The 19,078-nt window shown below is 48.3% G+C and overlaps 1 protein-coding gene and 1 pseudogene across 1 annotated transcript; one reads left to right on the top strand and one right to left on the bottom strand.

Moving 5' to 3' along the window:
• The first annotated feature begins 10,172 nt into the window (after positions 1-10,172).
• On the top strand, positions 10,173-11,054 carry LOC120847848. The gene is made up of 2 exons (XM_040219758.2): positions 10,173-10,367; positions 10,704-11,054. Exons 1-2 carry the CDS (start codon positions 10,184-10,186, stop codon positions 11,000-11,002), a joined length of 483 nt encoding a protein of 160 aa, XP_040075692.1. The 5' UTR covers positions 10,173-10,183; the 3' UTR covers positions 11,003-11,054.
• Positions 11,055-11,620: 566 nt separating this feature from the next.
• LOC115328356 lies at positions 11,621-15,038 on the bottom strand (annotated as a pseudogene).
• Between the last annotated feature and the right edge of the window lie 4,040 nt (positions 15,039-19,078).

Here is a 19,078-nt window from a genome sequence, read left to right as displayed (position 1 = left end):
CTAAAATCATGAGCTGCGCTTAGAGTATCGGCACTCCGTTCCCCGGCATTGTTGTGGGCGCCGAAATTTAGGCTCGTGCCGATCGTCATAATTCAAAAGTGCGACATCCTCAGCATTATATTCGGTGTTAGGAAGGTCACGCAATATTGATTTGCTGTGTCACAAACTGTTTAAACATTTGTGAATGGCAGAAAGGCGTTTCCTGTGATTTCAGATAAAGCTTCAGAGAACTGGCAACCATGATTTTAAGACACAATATGGCCAAATGTCGTTAATTTTAGTTTGGGCAGGACGACTTGCCCAAACTTTTTGTTTCGGCAGGTCGTCCAGGATAGAGCCGTGCGTGCGTTTAATCGACCTCTTTTTGGGTACTGATTAAAAAACCGACTAACCGGCTAAAAAAATTGATCGCGATTAATGCCTTAATCGATTAATCGGAAGGTTAATCAATCAATTGCCCAGCCCTAATAATTACACAAACTTGTTATCCCCCTTCCGGTAAAAACTAATATTACCACGCATATTTACAAGTGTCGACGCAATAGCACACGGATAACGACGAAGAACAAAATTCCCTTCTATCACAAAATCAAAAAAAAAAAAAAAAGACCAGGGGTGCTATTCTGGTCACAAACGGTCACGTTCGTGTTTCTCGAAAACTCCTCCCCCCTACGAACCGCGCGCTCCTATTGGCCACAGCCCGCGTGATAATTCCACGCGGTTCCCATGGGAACGTTCGCGAAACACGAAAGCAACCGTTTGCCGTAAATGTCTCTCTTCGAGTTCGGACCGTGACGACAAAGTGACGTATGACCACGTCCGACCTACGTAGCACATAGCGGAAGTCGCGTCACTAGATTAACTGCGGTATTACTCGACACACCCTACTCTCTGTTTCACTATGAGTGCGAGCTAGTGCGGGTGTAGGAGCTACAAGAACGTGCTCCGGGCTTTCAACGTCCCTGTCGAGCAGGCGCGCTTGCGCAGTGCAAGCCAACGTTCGTGCAAGATCGTTCGGGGTGATGCGTTCGTGCTTTTAACCTCTCTTTCTATTGCACGAAGCGGAACAAGCTTTGGGCAGGATTCTAGAGCGTAGAAAATGGCGGCGATGCTTGTTGCTCAACGATGGCTACGCGTACAATGACGGGTTTTCCGCGAGCACCCGGTTGCCTTCGCGATGCACGACGACTGTTTCTGACGACAATACCGCTTGTCGAAAAGCACCGTGTGATCGCAGTGTGACAACGAGAGACGGCGACGATGAGAGATGATGACCGTCGAGCAGCAGCTACTAATTGAATCGCACTGAGATTTTTCGCAACGGGGAACTATAAGGGCGCAGTTGCCCCCCCTGATCACATAGCTAATGCCCAGTGGATGGTGATCAGAGCCTTGACGGCCGTCGTGAGTGTCGCTGTCAACCGGCTGGGAAGAGACGGTTGGGTCGACAAAACCCCGGACCGAGGCAGCTGAGGCATGTGCGAAAGAAGGCTTTCGTCGCCACCATGACAAGCACACCGACGTCGTCGGGTGCGTTGACTAAACTTAGACTCTAACTAAACCTTTGTCACCGTCATCATCGGTCTGAAGGAGACCGTCACCATTCTGAAGGACTCCAACACTTTGCCGCAATCACCATTTTGCCATTAACAACATGGTAATAAGTTGACGTTTAAACTTCAGGGTTTCTACCGCTTCGAAGTTAGTGCACGCTTAGTACCTATGTCTTTAGTTGACAATTTGTTGCGGTCTGTAGCTACTGTCAATTACGCAATAAAATCTGGATGGGTTGCTGATGGCATTTCGTTGTATCAATTAGATGTTTTACCTTTTCACGCCAAGCTGCTGGAATTGCAAGTCAGTCATCGGAAAGTTATAAGAACACTTTTCAATGTCCTGCAATAAACTACGAACAGGTCTGTCCTAAAATAATGGTTACTTGTCTATACAGCAGCAGTTTAGTCCGACAGAGTATGGTAACATTGTTACACACTGTAGACGAGAAATTTAGCCAGTGTCTTGTGGATGGTTGTCATATTCGTGACCAAGAAAAACAATAAAAATAGAATTGTCCTACAGTCAACATACGTGTTATGATAGCAATTCAATAGATTGTCGTTTCAAAAGTGACAGTAACTCATTGAAATTAAAGAGTAGTGTGAGCTGGATTTTTGAAATTTGCCTGTGATGCAGAGCAAATACGCACTGTTGGCCTATCACCATCAAGCATAAACGACAAGCGGAGGCAGAGTAGATGTGTGAAGGAAAAGCGAGCATATGTACAAAAAAGAAAGAACTGCTACGTAACGTGAAGAATGTCAGCAACTATCTTGCCATTGTGGTAAGAGCTCAGTGGCTATGCACATGCTTATAGCAGCCTGTGAATGTAGGATGCTCCCCTTATGTGGCAAAGCCGGGGAGGGGGGGGGGGGGGGCGAGGTGGGGGGGGGGGGGGGGGGGGGTGTTTATAGGGCTTCGCTCCTTCCCTCCCCCAATCGGCGGGCCCTAGAATATACACACAAATTCCGAAACCATCCCCCTCGCACCCTAAGTCATGAACATCCCAGCCACCTCAACCCCCCTCCATCCTCACCCCCCTTAGAAGTTCCTGGCTACGCCACTACTATCAACAGCACTCAATAGATAGTCAACATTATCAAGATAAACGAAATTTCTTTTATTTTCTGCACCATATAGGCAGCGTTTTTGTCTTTATATGCATGCAGCCAAAGCACACACTGTAGAAAACACTTGTGTGAAGCCTGCGTTCACAATGCGGTTCCCGTCAAACTTTCAAGGGGTTAAAGAATTCCACAAATTAAATTTTCAACGAAACGAATTCGTTTTGCAAAACGCTGGCAAACTTACGTTGCGTTTTACATCATTCACCTTTGTCGTCCGATGAATTAGTAGTCAGCACTACACAAACCTCAATGAGCTTGTCGTTTGTTTTCTTGCCGTTGGGGCGTTCGCTGGCGGTCGTGGCGGCGGCACAATTCTTTCTCAGACCGTTGGCTGCTGCCTCCGTGCTCGCGGAAACGTCGTTCCCTTTGTGCCAAGGTGAGGTTTTGAATTTTAATGCACGGCAGCGCTGAATAAAGATCTATTACCGCCTTCATAATCTCAGCAACGGTACCGTACGAGCCACAACAACACCACCACTTTCAAGCTTCATAACACCGGCACAAATAGAAGCCAAGTCTTGCATCTCTTCAAGCGTTACATCGGAGACGTTAAACGCCAGCTCACTGTGCTCTTCGACCCGGTCCTGTCACCGAATGGGCTCATCCAACAGCACGAAAGTATTCGTGTGCGCGTTGATCAAGTGACCGATTGCATGTCAAACCCCAGCCGCGGTCGATCCGACGAGCATCGCGGCCATGTTCTTTCGAGTTTAACTCGCCAAAGGTACGGTTGTCGAGTTAAAACAATGCAAATAGTCCCGTGCATTCTTGTTCTTACGTCATTTTGTCGTCACAACCGGAACTCGAAAAATGACTGTTAGCGGCAAACAGAGGCTTTCTAGTTTCACGAACGTTTCCATGGCAAATGACGTTGAATCGTCACGCGCAATGAAGCCAATGGGAAAGCGAGGTACCTAGGGTGCCTTCTAGAGGTACCTATGTAGGGACGTGTAAAAACGTAAAAGCCGTTTTTTTTTTTTTTTTGCACGAGCTCTTCTGCAAATAAAAATAAGTAAAAAAGACTGCCCGAGATTATGCCGTCGCGTGCATTTCTTCAGCGCCGAAAGAGAAGAGCATGGCTTATGGAGACTATACCGGTATAATCACTGCAGTGAGCAAAGGAGCAAAGCATTATTAAAACTGCCCGAAGAAACTTTCCTGCATCATCCAGAGAATGCTCACAACCGTTGCACTCTGCGTCGATCTCATGACTTGTCATATACTACCACAGAGTCGTCGTCAGCTCTGTATCCATTTGGAGTCTCCTTCACAGGCGAACAGGAAATTTCATTTGCAGCTTTTGTTCACGACGGCTTCACAAACGATAACGGTGTCGCAGCGTATTTTCACATAATATTTTCTTATCGTAATGCCATCCGCATCGTGCAGAAACAGGGAAAGCAACCGCGCAAGCGAGACACAAACACCACAAGGTCGTTACCGCGGTTTTCGCCATGTTTGTTTTCAAAGACCGTAGCGAAAGACTTCGAGAAAAAAAAGCTGAGATATCTTAGCTAAATTTACTTTACGTCATAATTATTGAAATAATCATTCGTATTTTATAAAAGGATAATATTATTTTTCTCTGTTTCCTTCCATTTTCCGGAAGGTGGCCTTTTCTGCGTTATTCGCTCGTTCTAAGTCCCGGAGGAAAGGAAGAAGATAACAAAAAGAACAGAGGGAAATGCAGGGATTTCTTCGCCCCAACTGGGTAGATACGTCACCGCGACGTAGGGCATCTTCAGATTCTAGCTGACCGCGTGCGTGAACCCGAACGTTGGGGCGGAGCCTCAAACAAGAATCATTCTAGTTTGAGGCTCCGCCCCTTCTTTCTCGATACGTCACAACTCGAAAGGTACCCGTTTGCGACCAGAATATTCTGGTCGCAAACGGGTACCCTTCGAGTTGTGACGTATCGGGAAAGAAGGGGCGGAGCCTCAAACTAGAATGATTCTTGTTTGAGGCTCCGCCCCAACGTTCGGGTTCACGCACGCGGTCAGCTAGAATCTGACGATCCCCCTACGTCGCGATGACGTGTCCACGCAGTTGGGGCGCAGAAATCCCCGCATTTCCCCCTGTTCTTTTTGTTCTCTTCTTTCTTTCCCCCGGGAGTTAAAACGAGCGAATAACGGAGAAAAGGCTACCTTCCGGAAAATGGAAGGAAACAGAGAAAAATAATAGTATCTTTTTATAAAATACGAAATATTATTTCAATAATTATGACGTAAAGTAAATTTAGCTAAGATATCTCAGCTTGTTTTCTCGAAGTCTTTCGCTACGGTCTTTGAAAACAAACATGGCGAAAACCGAGGTAACGACCTTGTGGTGTTTGTGTCTCGTTTGCGTCGTTGCTTTCCCTGCTTCTGCACGATACGAATGGCATTACGAGAAAAAAAATATTACGTGAAGGTGCGCTGCGACACCGATCATCCTTTGTGAAGCCGCCGTGAACATAAGCTGCAAATGAAATTTCCTGTTTGCCTGTGAAGGAGACTTCAAATGGATACAGAGCTGACGACGACTCTGTGGTAGTATATGACAAGTCATGAGATCGACGCAAGAGTGCAACGGTTGTGAGCATTCTGTGGATGATGCAGGAAAGTTTCTTCGAGGAGTTTTAATAATGCTTTGCTCCTTTGCTCACTGCAGTGATTATGCCGGTATAGTCTCCATAAGCCATGCTCTTCTCTTTCGGCGCTGAAAAAGTGCACGCGACGGCATAATCTCGGGCAGTCTTTTTTATTTATTTTTATTTGCAGAATAGCTCATGCAAAAAAAAAAAACGGCTTTTACGTTTTTACATGTCCCTACATAGGTACCTCGCTTTCCCATCGGTTTCATTGCGCGTGACGATTCAACGCCATTTGCCATGGAAACGTTCGTGAAACTAGAAAGCCTCTGTTTTCCGCTAACAGTCATTTTTTGAGTTCGGGTTGTGACGACAAAATGACGTAAGAACAAGAATGCACGGGACTATTTGCATTGTTTTAACTCGACAACCGTACCCTTGGCGAGTTAAACTCGAAAGAACATGGCCGCGAGGCTCGTCGGATCGACCGCGGCTGGGGTTTGACATGCGATCGGTCACTTGATCAACGCGCACACGAATACTTTCGTGCTGTTGGATGAGCCCATTCGGCGGCAGGACCGGGTCGAAGAGCACAGTGAGCTGGCGTTTAACGTCTCCGATGTAACGCTTGAAGAGATGCAAGACTTGGCTTCTATTTGTGCCGGTGTTATGAAGCTTGAAAGTGGTGGTGTTGTTGTGGCTCGTACGGTAGCGTTGCTGAGATTATGAAGATGGTAATAGACCTTTATTCAGCGTTGCCGTGCATTAAGATTCAAAACCTCACCTTGACACAAAGGGAACCACGTTTCCGCGAGCACGGAGGCAGCAGCCAACGGTCTGAGAAAGAATTGGGCCGCCGCCACTACCGCCAGCGATCGCCCCAACGGCAAGAAAACAAACGACAAGCTCTTGAGGTTTGTGTAGTGCTGACTGCTGATTCATCGGACGACAAAGGTGAATGATGTAAAACGCAACGTAAGTTTGCCAGCGTTTTGCAAAACGAATTCGTTTCGTTGAAAATTTAATTTGTGGAATTCGTTAAAGCCTTGAAAGTTTGACGGGGACCGCATTGTGAACGCAGGCTTCACACAAGTGTTTTCTACAGTGTGTGCTTTGGCTGCATGCATATAAAGACAAAAACACTGCCTATATGGTGCATAAAATAAAATAAATTTCGTTTATCTTGATAATGTTGGCTCTCTATTGAGTGCTGTTGATAGTAGTGGCGTAGCCAGAACTTCTAAGAAGGTCAGGATGGAGGGGGGTTGAGGTGGCTGGGATGTTCATGACTTGGGGTGCGGGGGGGATGGTTTCGGAATTTGTGTGTATATTCTAGGGCCCGCCGGATTTGGGGAGGGAAGGAGCGAAGCCCCATAAACCCCCCCCCCTCGCCCCCCCCCCCCCCCCCCCCTGGCTTTGCCACATAAGGGGAGCATCCTACATTCACAGGCTGCTATAAGCATGTGCATAGCCACTGAGCTCGTACAATGGCTAGATAGTTACTGACATTCTTCACGTTACGTAGCAGTTCTTTCTTTAGTACATATGCTCGCTTTTCCTTCACACATCTACTCTGCCTCCGCTTGTCGTTTATGCTTGATGGTGATAAGCCAACAGTGTGTATTTGCTCTGCATCACAGGCAAATTTCAAAAATCCAACTCACACTTCTCTTTAATTTCAATGAGTTACTGTCACTTTTGAAACGACAATCTATTTAATTGCTATCATAACCTTTACATTAAACACACGTGTGTTGAATGTAGGACAATTCTATTTTTATTGTTTCTCTTGGTCACGAAGATGACAACCATCCACGAGACACTGGCTAAATTTCTCGTCTACAGTGGGTAACAATGTTACCATACTCTGTCAGTCTAAACTGCTGCTGTCTAGACAAGTAACGATTCATTTTAGGACAGACCTATTCGTAGTTTATTGCAGGGCATCGAAAAGTGTTCTTATGACTTTCCGATGACTGACTTGCAATTCCAGCAGCTTGGCGTGAAAAGATAAAATATCTAATTGATACAACAAAATGCCATCAGCAACCCATCCAGATTTTATTGCGTAATTGAGACAGTAGCTACAGACCGCAACAAATTGTCAACAGAAGACATAGGTACTAAGCGTGCAATAACTTCGAGGCGGTAGAAACCCTGAAGTTTAAACGTCAACTTACCACCATGTTGTTAATGGCAAAATGGTGTTTGCGGCAAAGTGTTGGAGTCCTTCAGAATGGTGACGGTCTCTTTCAGACCGATGCTGACGGTGACGAAGGTTTAGTTAGAGTCTAAGTTTAGTCAACGCACCCAACGACGTCGGTGTGCTTGTCATGGTGGCGACGAAAGCCTTCTTTCGAACATGCCTCAGCTGCCTCGGTCAGGGGTTTTGTCGACCCAACCGTCTCTTCCCAGCCGGTTGACAGCGATACTCACGACGGCCGTCACGGCTTTGATCACCATCCACTGGGCATTAGCTATGTGATCCTCGGGGTAACCGCGCCCTTGTAGTTCCCCGTTGCGAAAAATGTCAGTGCGATTCAATTAGTAGCTGCTGCTCGACGGTCATCATCTCTCATCGTCGCCGTCTCTCGTTGTCACACTGTGATCACACGGTGCTTTTCGACAAGCGGTATTGTCGTCAGAAACAGTCGTCGTGCATCGCGAAGGCAACCGGGTTTTCGCGGAAAACCCGTCATTGTACGCGTTGGTCCAGCCATCGTTGAGCAACAAGCATCGCCGCCATTTTCTGCGCTCTAGAATCCTGTCCAAAGCTTGTTCCCCTTCGTGCAATAGAAAGAGAGGTTAACAGCACGAGCGCATCCCCCCGTACGATATTGCACGAACGTTGGCTTGCACTGCGCAAGCGCGCCTGCTCGACAGGGACGTTGAAAGCCCGGGGCACGTTCTTGTAGCTCCTACAATCGCACTAGCTCGCACTCATAGTGAAACGGTGAAACAGAGAGTAGGGTGTGTCGAGTAATACCGCAGTTAATCTAGTGACGCGACTTCCGCTATGTGCTACGTAGGTCGGACGTGGTCACACGTCACTTTGTCGTCACGGTCCGAACTCGAAGAGAGACATTAGAGAGTTTTAGTAGATCGTTTCTCACTCCGATAACGATACCCGATACTGCGCCGGAGCCATCACGCATGCGCTAGAGTATCGGGTGTTTCGGGCGCAGGTATCGGGAATATCGGGAAATATCGCGCGCACTCTCGTGCATCGCGAGAGTTGACGAGATCCGGCAAAAGCTGAACGATCATGGCCGCTCCACTCGAACCTCTTTCTGCCCAAGCGGGTCGAAAACGATTCACGATCATCGAGGATATCCTCCTTTTAAGGGAAGTGCTTGCGGTGAATCCGTTTGTGAATTCTTCACGGTGGGATACAGTGGCCGCGAACCTAAATGAAGCACTGGGGAGGAACTTCAGTGTTCGCGGAGTGAGAGACCGCTGCGACCTGCTGCTCGGTCTGTTCAAGCGAGACGACCGCACAAACTTGAGAAAGTAAGTCGTTTTTGAGTCCCGTTTGAAAGTTCAGAAGCGTTTTAGCTGGGATGCCTTCATGTGCGCTTTGCTTGGCGTGATGACATCTGGTCATTTTGTTTCGAACGCTTATTTTTATTTTTTTGTTCTGAAGCGCGTGAAAGTGCATGTCCCTGCACGCGCTCGTGGTGCTGACTGTGCTACGGCGACATTTTGTTTCCTGCGATTTCTTTGTATTTTCCCTGTGAGCGCGTGCTGTCGGCATCGGGTACTACCAACGATGGCATCACCCTAAACAGAAGGACATTGAGGCACTCTAGTTTTAGCATACTGCCATACCCTGTCCAACAGCTGGCGCAACTGCAATCTAGCGCGAGCTTGTTGTTTGGAAACGCACATGCCTGTGCCGCTAGACATTTCGCGTAGGAAAGCGCGTTTTCAAGCTACCGAGTTCGCGTTGCAGCTTTCGCGACACGGAGATGTACTCATGTTCGTTGACTGAAATAACAGATCTACGCTTGAGGAAGACAGGCGCACTTGTTGATACCGCTCTCCCCCTGAAACCCTTAGATCCGGAACGGAAGAGCAGTACACCGAAAAAGAGCAGCTGCTGCAGGGTGCTGCTGACCTGGCCTGTGAATTTTGTTACAAGGTTAAGCCAGTGCTCAGGAAGGCGACAGCCACCGAGGAAGGTGCCACCACCACCTCCACCGCTGCGCTGGAACCGCGGGAACGTGCCACAGCCACCACAACCAGGCCGGCGACAAATCGGGCTGCTCGCGATGCTGCCACTACAGCGCGAGTTGTTGCGGCTGCAGCCGAGTACAGACCGGTCAATCATAATGCAGTGGCAGGGCAGTCTAGTGAGTATGACACGTGCGTCATGAACCCCACCTGGTTAGGAAAGTCAGGTCGTCATGACCGCTCTATCAATCGCGTTTGTTTACGACTGATATTAGGCTACTCGCGAGTTCCCATCGAATAGCCTACTGAGGACGACTTACATGGTCTGCTGCTCTCAAGTAAAAGTGTAATTTACTTGGGTACATCTGTAGTTCCCAGAGCACAGCTTTGAGTAAACTGCCGAGTTCTGATTAGGTATGTTCTAAACATACATTAATGTATGTTCTAAACATACATTAATGTTTCAGGCATTCAGAAAATGCAAAATGCTAAGCCGGCATGAACCGCTTCTTCTATTCATGGAACATTTTCCTTCACGCGCCGCACATCGGAGTGTCGTGATGTGTCGAGGAAACGATAAGAGGCACTACATATTTTGGAATGGTTTTTTGAAGATCTGACTCCATCATACCTGCGTTGTATTTTTCATACATTTTCAATGCCCAGCTCCACAGCGTGTGTCATGATACACCACAAATATTTATGCAATACTCTATTTACAGGTTCCGAGAACTGCCAGTCTATCTTTGCTGACATAATGAACGGAGTGGAGGACGCCGACGCCTGGCAACCAGGCAACACAGACCAAGTTGTGGAGCTGGCCCCAGCCCCTGTACCGCTGGTTCCGACCCCTGAGCCGCTGGTCCAACCCCCCTTGCCACCAGTCCAGGCTCGTGTTCCGGTTACTTCTGTCGCACGACCTAGGACTTGGGGCGGACAGGGTAAGCACTGCCATCTTTCAGTAGATGCTTCAAGCATACGTTAAACTTTTGAAAGAGGATACACATAACCCCATTTGTAGAAATTCTCCAAATCTGCTCTAGAAGTTTTGGGCTGTCATTTACATTTGTCATTTTTTGCTTACTAGACCGACATATCTCAGTCACTGTTTGAACACACATGAATTACCCAGTGTTTTTTGTGCAGTACCTTCATTGAATGGCCAGGTCCAATAAAATAAACAGTCAATCAATTGTCAACCTACACACTAAGAAAAATTTTAAAAAAGTTGTTTATTTGATGCTGTGTGCATTGTTTCCTTTGTTGTATTTTTCCAGCAACCAGGCAGAAGCGGTACAGGGAGCACCTTGCATCGCTGGAAAAGAGAGCAGAAGAGGACCGCAGCATAAAAAAACTAGAGATCGCTCTTGAGGAAAGGCGTCTCGCCATGGAGGAGCGCCAGATGGAGAGGCGCCTGGCCATTGAAGAGCGCCAGGTGACCTTAAGCGAAAATCGCTTAGCGTTTGAAAGAGAAAAATTTTATGTGCTACAGGAGGCTGGAGCAGAGGAGAGGAGGCTTCGTCTCCAACTGCAAGAACATTACCTTAAAGTAGTGAATGGTCAAATTAACAAGTAAAGTTAAGTGTGAGCAAGTGGTATGACATCATAATACATAATGCAATAAATCTTTCATTTCACTAAACAATGTCGTTGAAAAAAAACGGCAGGGGTAGGCCTGTTCGATTTACTATACAAAGAAATATTTTGAGTGTAATATTGAACAGACAGCAATTGTTATGTTGGCAATGACTGGCAAAGCAATAACATGAGACACTTGAAAATCACCACGCTGATAAAATTTATGTCAAGCTGAAGGCGCTTGACGAATAACAGAAATAGCATATACTTAACATATAAACCTGTATCGTTCACAAAACTAAAACAATATGGGAACACGGTTGCTGCTTTGAAAAGAACACAAGAGGCAGATAAAAGAAATGCAGCAGGTAAGCAACCAGACAGTTGCACAAAAGTCATCCCGTGGAATAAACAGTCATAAAAGATGCTATGGTCTGTTGCAACTAAGAAGGTAGGGTGAGAAAAAGAAAGACAAAGGAGGAGGAAGCAGATGAAACGCTAGAGGAGGAGGTTTCCCCCACTCCTCTCTAGGGTTCTGTCTACTTCCTCCTCCCTGGCCTCCCTTTCCCTCGCCCTACCCTCTCGAGTTGCAACATGCAACAGACTATAGGCACTCGGACAAAAAAAAAGATTGCACAAAAAGAATTCAAATTATACGAAGTCAATAACGAGGTGAAAGATATTCATCCAGCGTCGGCGGAGACAGCTGAAAGTACGTGGAGGTTTGGCTGCCATACAGGCACGTGTGGCAGTTTGTTAACTGTGTTGCAGCCTGATACATATCGCTCACGCGCTGCAGCCTGTGCTTCTGATTTTTTTTGAAATCTACAAAAGCGAAGAGAGTTGACACTTTCCCAAAGCCCCATTCTACTGCTTGCCTCACGCTGCTCATTTTTTTGTTAAAGTTCTGCTCTGCGGCAGTCAAGCTAGCACCCATGAATGGTTTCTGCAACAAAGGCCGCAAAGGATAGGCAGGGTCACCGTAGATCGTGTATACGCTGCCCTGCACGAGGTCCTCAAGCCTTTCATAAAGGCCGCTCAGCCGCAGGATACCTGAAAAAGGAGTCAGATGAGACACAACGATAAAACACTGAGTAGCATATAGTGACAATCACCACCTGCACGTCGATAAGCCACAAAGGTCGACACGCCCTTTCCTCACTCCATAGAGCAAAACATTGATTTGTGTGACCTTGTTTGGCTTTGCCAATTTAGAGGTCAGAGGGTACTGTTGCCACTGCCACAGCCACCTTGTTTAATGTTCCAGTTTGAAAACATCCAAATTTGTTGGCATTTCAAACGCGAAGGGATTTACATCAGAGCTGTGGACGCATCAGCCGCCTCGTTCGAGGCAAAGCGTCGGCCTACAAATCCCCAGGTGGCGGGTTCGAATCCCCGCCGAGGTGCCAGCACTCTGATGGAACAGTCAAATTTGGGGGTTTTACGTGCCAAACCAACGACGGGTATCTGGCACGCCCCAGCGGAGGACTAAGGATTTATTTGGACCACCTGGGGATCTTTTGACGTGCAACCGAAAGCTCGGTTACACGGCGCCTCCTCTGCAATAAGCCTCCGTCAGATTGCGGGCCCCTCGGCCGGGATTCGAACCCGCGACATGGGGATCCGTAGGACAGCGCTCTCGCCTCGGAGCCACCGAGGCGGCTAGCACTCTGATGGAGGCTTATTACAGAGAAGGTGCCGTCGTAACCGAGCTTTTTGTTGCACATCGAGATACCCAGGAGGTAGAAATTAATCCTCCACTGGTGCGTGCCAGTCGCCCGTCGTTACTTTGGCACATAAAGCCCTCAACTTTTACTTCTGCGGACAAATCATTCCCACCACGGCAGTTAGGCACAGTCTCAGGTTACCAGTTTGACATCGTTTTAGCTTGCTGCCCTTGTTCGGCCAGTGTCTTGCACTGCGTCAGCGACTGTGACTGCTGCCATCAAGTGTTCAATAACTGGGCTAATGGTTACCGAAACATTGGTTTACTGGAATGCCCGATGATCTTGTGAGCTGCCAAGCTGACAGCTCGCATGCAGGCTCTCGTCTGCACGATCAAACACGCTGGAAAACTATCCGCAACTCTGGCAAGCAGCCTAATGAAACAAGTAACCACGCAAGGGTAAGTGCTGCATTCAGTGGCAATAGGTCTACTGCAGTAGTCAAAACTGACATGTTAGGATAGGAGTAAAGGACTGCCATTCCTGATCCATTCTCAGCTTTGTCTTCTTTTATTCCACAGTCCCAAGCTTATACAACAACGCCCTTTAACAAAAAAGCAATGGGACAAGTGTTTGCTCCCTTCGTACTGTCACATTATTTTTCCACCCCAGTTTAAGAGTTTAACTCCCTGTCCGAAGAACACCAGCTTGACGTTCAGCATTTAAGCATGAAATAGTAATTCTTCTGTACTATCGCGGCCAAGATGAGCTGAAAAGCCAGGATGTGAGGCAGGCAGTACTTTCGAAGCCGCCTGCCGCACTGTTCTGCAAACTGTGATGCACGATGAAGCCAATACATACCCCTTTCTGCGCTCGTTGTGCCACCCTGAACTTCTGTGTTCTCTGCCTATGAAACAGCAGTTCTGTTCAAATGGATGCCTCCATGGTCGGGTCATCTTGAAGCTCCCACTCCAATTGGAAAGAATAGGCTTTTTGCAAAAATCCCTCATTGCCTGCCCCCCCTGACACTGAAGAGAGCAAGAGGTATAGCACAGTTGCTCGCCTTACTTTGCTGTCGCCTCCCCGGTGCTGTGGACAGCGGCATCGTGCTTTGAAAAAGGTCTATTCACCGATGCAGCTCTGGCAAGCTGGCGGTCCCTGTCCCTTGAAATACGAAAACGCCCTTTACGTGGTGTACCCTGAGGTCGAACCACATTCCTGTAGGTGCGATCTATGTGTTTCGGGCACTAAATCGTTTACCAATTATTGTGTTATCATAAGCACAGTCTTTCGACAAGGTCTGCAACAAAGATTTATTCTGCATCGTGCGTGGGTTTTGAGGTTTGGCGAAAGGAAGAAATGTCGCCACCATTTGCTCAATAGCAGACGACACGGAAATATAGAGGTGAGCCGCCAGTGTAGAAGGAACTCTGTGTTGGCCACGGCGCCCATCACAGTTTGCAGAACAATTCCACAGGCTGCCTTGATAGCAGCACGGGTCTTGCATGTGGCGTTTCAACTTATTTTGGCTGTGATAGAGGCTGTTCCTCTATTTATGAGCGCATCTTCCAAGAACCTGTAGGTTACGATTTCCGAGTTTTTGCTATTGACTTACCGGCGTCGTGTCGGTGTCCCGGGTAAGGGCCATTCATCTCCACGATGATGCCGTTGGCACACATGATGCCCTGATACTTGATGGCGTGCACACGCTTGTGGCCAGAGAAATAAAGCCGCTGGTCCTCCGTGGGTCGGCAGATGGGGCGGGCCGTTCCATCAACGAAACCCCAGCAATTCTGAAGAGGTGCCCCCTTCGCGCGGACCGCCTGCAAAAGCAAAATCAACAACGCAATTGCATTTTTTTTTCTTTTTTGTGTTTTTAATTTAACTTTACAATATGCTTACCTCGGAGAACTCGTCCAAGCTTGCACGGTTCAACCACGTGTGAGCTGACAGATCCGCGGTCAGCTGCCCGAACGTGGACGTCAAATGGTGTAGCACCACGGTCGTCGCACTCGAAAGTGTCGAAGAGTGGCGGCCAAACATGCCTTCCAGGTCGCAGAGGCGGTTGGGGTAGGAGAGTCTCCGCAGAAGAATACACAGAGCTTCCTGCCCGGGGATGGCGACGTTCTGGGCCGTCCTAATTGTATGAGGGACTCGCAGCGCGCTACACAGCTCCATTAAGTCCATCTGCTCAAAACGAAACTGATGGCGGAAAGCTTCACAATCTATGTTGAGCACATCCAAGTAGCCTCGCCCGGACCTAAACCTCCGCGGAACGGGGTACTCCATATCCAGAAACTAGAGTTCTTCAATTTCGTCCCACCTCAAAACAGCTAAGGCCAAGGGATCCTCGAAAACACACGTCGCCATGGCTCAGGTTGGTCACTCGCTCGACTCGCTCACGCCCGTGCCACCCGTGCTTCCTATGGCTTCCCGTGACAAGCCACGGGGGGGGGGGGGCTAAATTGGTTTGTCTTTAGTTGGCTAGACGTAGCTTGCTGCTACATTTCTCTAATTTCTGCAACTTATAAAACTTAATTGATGTTTTTTTTAATTCTATTAAATGTAAGAACTGTTATTTTTCCTTCAGTGAAACATCTTTCTTTTATTTCGTTATTTTTCGTTTTGGAAATTGCAAATCGTTTCCACTAGGGAGTGCCCCAGCGCCTTAAGTGACCGTATCGGATGTATCGTCTTCAAAACGGTCTACTAAACGTTCATTCCTGTTCTGTGTATCGGTATCGTATGGTTATCGTATCGTTATAGGGTATCGTTATAGGAACGATCTACTAAAACTCTCTATTTACGGCAAACGGTTGCTTTCGTGTTTCGCGAACGTTCCCATGGGAACCGCGTGGAATTATCACGCGGGCTGTGGCCAATAAGAGCGCGCGGTTCGTAGGGGGGGAGGAGTTTTCTTGAAACACGAACGTGACCGTTTGTGACCAGAATAGCACCCCAGCACTCGATTTGTGTTCTACATGACCAAGAAAGCCCGTAAATAAATTAATTCTCACCTGTTGATCGCATCCATACGTCCCACAATATCCGTGACGAAAACATTTGAAGACGAACTTTAAGAAGTCTCCCTCTGTTGACCCGCACGAAAATGTCAGATCGGAGCGGCTCCAGTTCGGATCCGCGGGATTCTAAACTTGTGGACAGTTCCAATCCGCGCAACGCAGTGGAATCACACGGTGTTCGGTGGTTCCGATCCGCTCCCCTTGTTCCGACTCGAGTCTGCTGGGTGGGGGTCAGGGGCCGGCGGGGAATTTCCGCGGTTTCTCGCAGGTCACGTGTTAGTGACAGGCGCATCCGCTAAGCAGGCGCTGCGAGCCGGCGTTATCTGCGCGCGCGCCTGGCTCTCCGATCGAGAGTCTAGTTTCTTCGCTCTCTTCGGAATGTCGGTCGGCGTTCGCCCGGCGGCGACATTCGTGCTGCGGGCGCACGGATACTGACGCTCCCATCGTTTCCCTGGATGGATACCCACTGACCTCGGCTTTAAATCTTTATATAGTGTGACGCTGCCGACCCATTGCAGTTAGGCTCGGCATCTGGATGCACTGGGGTGCTATGTTGCGCTTTTTGCACTCCCAGGAGACTTGGAAGAAAGAAGTGACGTCAACGACTAGAGCAAACGCAGATTGGATGTTGACAGAAGAAAACAAAATCAACGTCCAATCTGCATTTGCTGCGTTGTTGACGTCACTTCCTTCTCCCTAGTCTCCTGGGAGTGCAAAAAGCGCAACATAGCCCCCCTGGTGTGCTTGGTGACAATACTTGGACAACTCGGATACCGCTTGCCCACCGGAACTTCCCGATGCATTCAACACTGGACACTGTGCTTGTGCACGCTGTGTGTGTATTCCGTGCACCGTGTTTGGTGACGACGCCTGGACGACCGTGTGCGCCGCCGGAATTACCGCTGCGCTCACCACTGGACTCTACAGAAGTATTTCGCGCGATGCCCTTAGTCGTTACAAACGAGAGATCGTCGCGATTTCAGACCCAGTCCACCTGGTTCTGAAATCGCGACGATCTCTCGGTTCTAACGGCAAAGGGCATAGCACGAAATTCTTTTCTAGAGTCCAGTGGTTAGCGCAGTGGGAATTCTGGCGGTTCACCGCTTGGTCTAAAATTGGGGCTGGAAATGCGCGGTTCCAGGCTGGATACAAACCGGTGCCCCAATTTTGGGTCTAGGCGGAACCGGCATTTTTCATTCCGGCCTGTATCTGACATTTTCGTGCGGGGAGAGAGAGAGAGGTCTTCCGATAATCGATCAGTGTCACCGTTGGCTGGTTGCCACACACGTCAGTCAAACCGTAGCAGGACTTGTTCCACAAATCCACGTAAATGCCGCAGTATCAAGGGAACACAAAAAAAAACTACCCGAGACTGCGGTGACGTCAGAAAAACGACGCGAAGAACTAAACAAGTCTCAAAAGAACCACACACGAGGCACCGGCAGCAGGACGAAAGGCTTAACGTTGTCGACCCATCTCTTTCTCGTGTGCGCTCTCTGCGGCGATGACTGGATTTTTTTCCGGTTCCCTTCCCTTCTGAAATGTCTCAGCGTTCCTTTTCAGACAGTCAGCAGCTCACACACAACATAAATTTACCAGAATCGGAGCCCGTATGAGGGAAATGTAGCATCGCAGCCGGTTCATTCGAAAAGTGTGGGAGCTGCAGGACTGCATGTGGTCCCGCGGTTACGGGGAGAATCATAAATATAAGTTTGATACTTTCAACCTTGGTAACGCGTTGTATATTACGTTTATATTATATATATAATAAATTGTACAAGACTCAGCTTTTAAAACATAAATTAATGTCGTAGAAACGCGCGCGAACACCACCGCGCCGCTCGACAAGAAACATTTTTTTACTCCGATACCGGATATTTTCTCATGTAGTTACGCCATACATGGCCTTCCTTCTCCAACATTGTGACGTAACCACTCGGAGTGCTACGGCCTTATTTCTAGGAGGTGTTTCTCAGATCCGCGCGGCTCCCTCCCTTCTCCTCCAGTCACGCATGTGCGCGCCCGCTGGCTGGGAGCAAACACTACTGGAACCAAGGGGAACGGATAGGATCCACCCATCACCGTGCGGTTCCAGTGCACTGAGTCTCATTGGATCCGACTGGTTACACCCAGAACCGCTTGTACCAGATCGGATCCGCGCGGATCTGAGCTATCCACAAGTTTGGAACCGCGCGGCTCCGCGTGGATCCGGACTGGAACCGCTCCGATCTTACATTTTCGTACGGGAGGACACATAACGACCGGATCTCGATGCCTTTATAGGTGCATTAAGTTTCCATAGCTGCAGAACATTTCCGAGCTTCCCAAAAAATATAAAAACCAGCCGAGTTCATGCAACCGGCAGCCTCAAAATTCGGCGAGTGTTATTGGATTTTATCGGATTTATCCCAAAACGCAGAAGCCACATTGGCGATATTTATCTGGGACCATTTTTTTTCTAGTTTGTACTTGGAACCATTAGTTTCGGGATCATTTGTTCCGTTTCCCGTGACTAGTCCCACAAAAATGGCGGTAAACTAAGAAGAAAGCCGAACCGTGGACGTGCTCAAGCCTCCCGAGGGCCTAAACTTAACAGGAAACGTAGCGGAGGATTGGCAACGGTTCAGACGTGTGGAACTGTACCAACGGGCGACGGAGACCACACCACCAAGCAAACCGATGAACAAAGAGCAGCCATTTTGCTTCATGTGGCGGGACCCGATGCCGTCGAAGCAGCACCCTTACCGTCGCACCTGAAGAAAAACAGGACTACCAGACAGTACTGAAGAAGTTAAAAGAGTACTGCATGCCCCGGAAAAATTAAACCTACAAACGGTAAGTTTTTTGTTCACGAAAACAAGAAAGTTGTGAGCCGTTTGAACAGTTCGTGCGAGAGCTACAACTAAACGTGAAATCACGCAACTTCTCGACTTTGTCGGACTCCATGGTACGAGATCAAATCGTATGTGAGGTAACGGACAAAAAACTGCGAGAGCGTTTGTTGCGCAAAGGTCTGACGTTGGAAAAGGTCATTCAGCTTGGAAAGGCCTGTGATGTTCTTCAAGCTAATAATGAAACTCTCGACGGTCCCCGACGTGTCGACGCAGAAGACAAAAAGAAAAGAGCGGACATGCATGAGCGGAAAGTCCAACCGACGGGAAAAAATTGTCCCAAGTGCGACCGGAAGCCCGACCCAAGGAAGTATCCGGCATACAAGTACAACAAGTGCCACAGGATGAATCACTTCACCGTGTGTAGAAAAAACGAAGGCCTTTGTAAAGAAAGTAATAGAACAGGAAACAGCGACTTCGCCGTTCCTCAAATGAGCACATACATTGCAAGACTCAAAAAGGAGATGAGTGGCTGGTCAAGGCCCTATAGTAGCCA

This window comes from Ixodes scapularis, unplaced genomic scaffold (genome assembly GCF_016920785.2).
Source record: "Ixodes scapularis isolate PalLabHiFi unplaced genomic scaffold, ASM1692078v2 PGA_scaffold2__306_contigs__length_199485367, whole genome shotgun sequence".
Taxonomy (NCBI): domain Eukaryota; kingdom Metazoa; phylum Arthropoda; class Arachnida; order Ixodida; family Ixodidae; genus Ixodes; species Ixodes scapularis.
Note: the sequence above shows the minus strand (reverse complement) of the source record. Positions and strands in the feature narration are given on the sequence as shown.

What these genes read in the sequence shown, in the direction of transcription:
- LOC120847848 (XM_040219758.2), top strand. Translation starts at nt 10,184, where the DNA reads ATGAACGGAGTGGAGGACGCCGACGCCTGGCAACCAGGCAACACAGAC. An exon ending in TAGGACTTGGGGCGGACAGG is followed by an intron (nt 10,368 to 10,703) that starts GTAAGCACTGCC and finishes GTATTTTTCCAG; the next exon opens with CAACCAGGCAGAAGCGGTAC.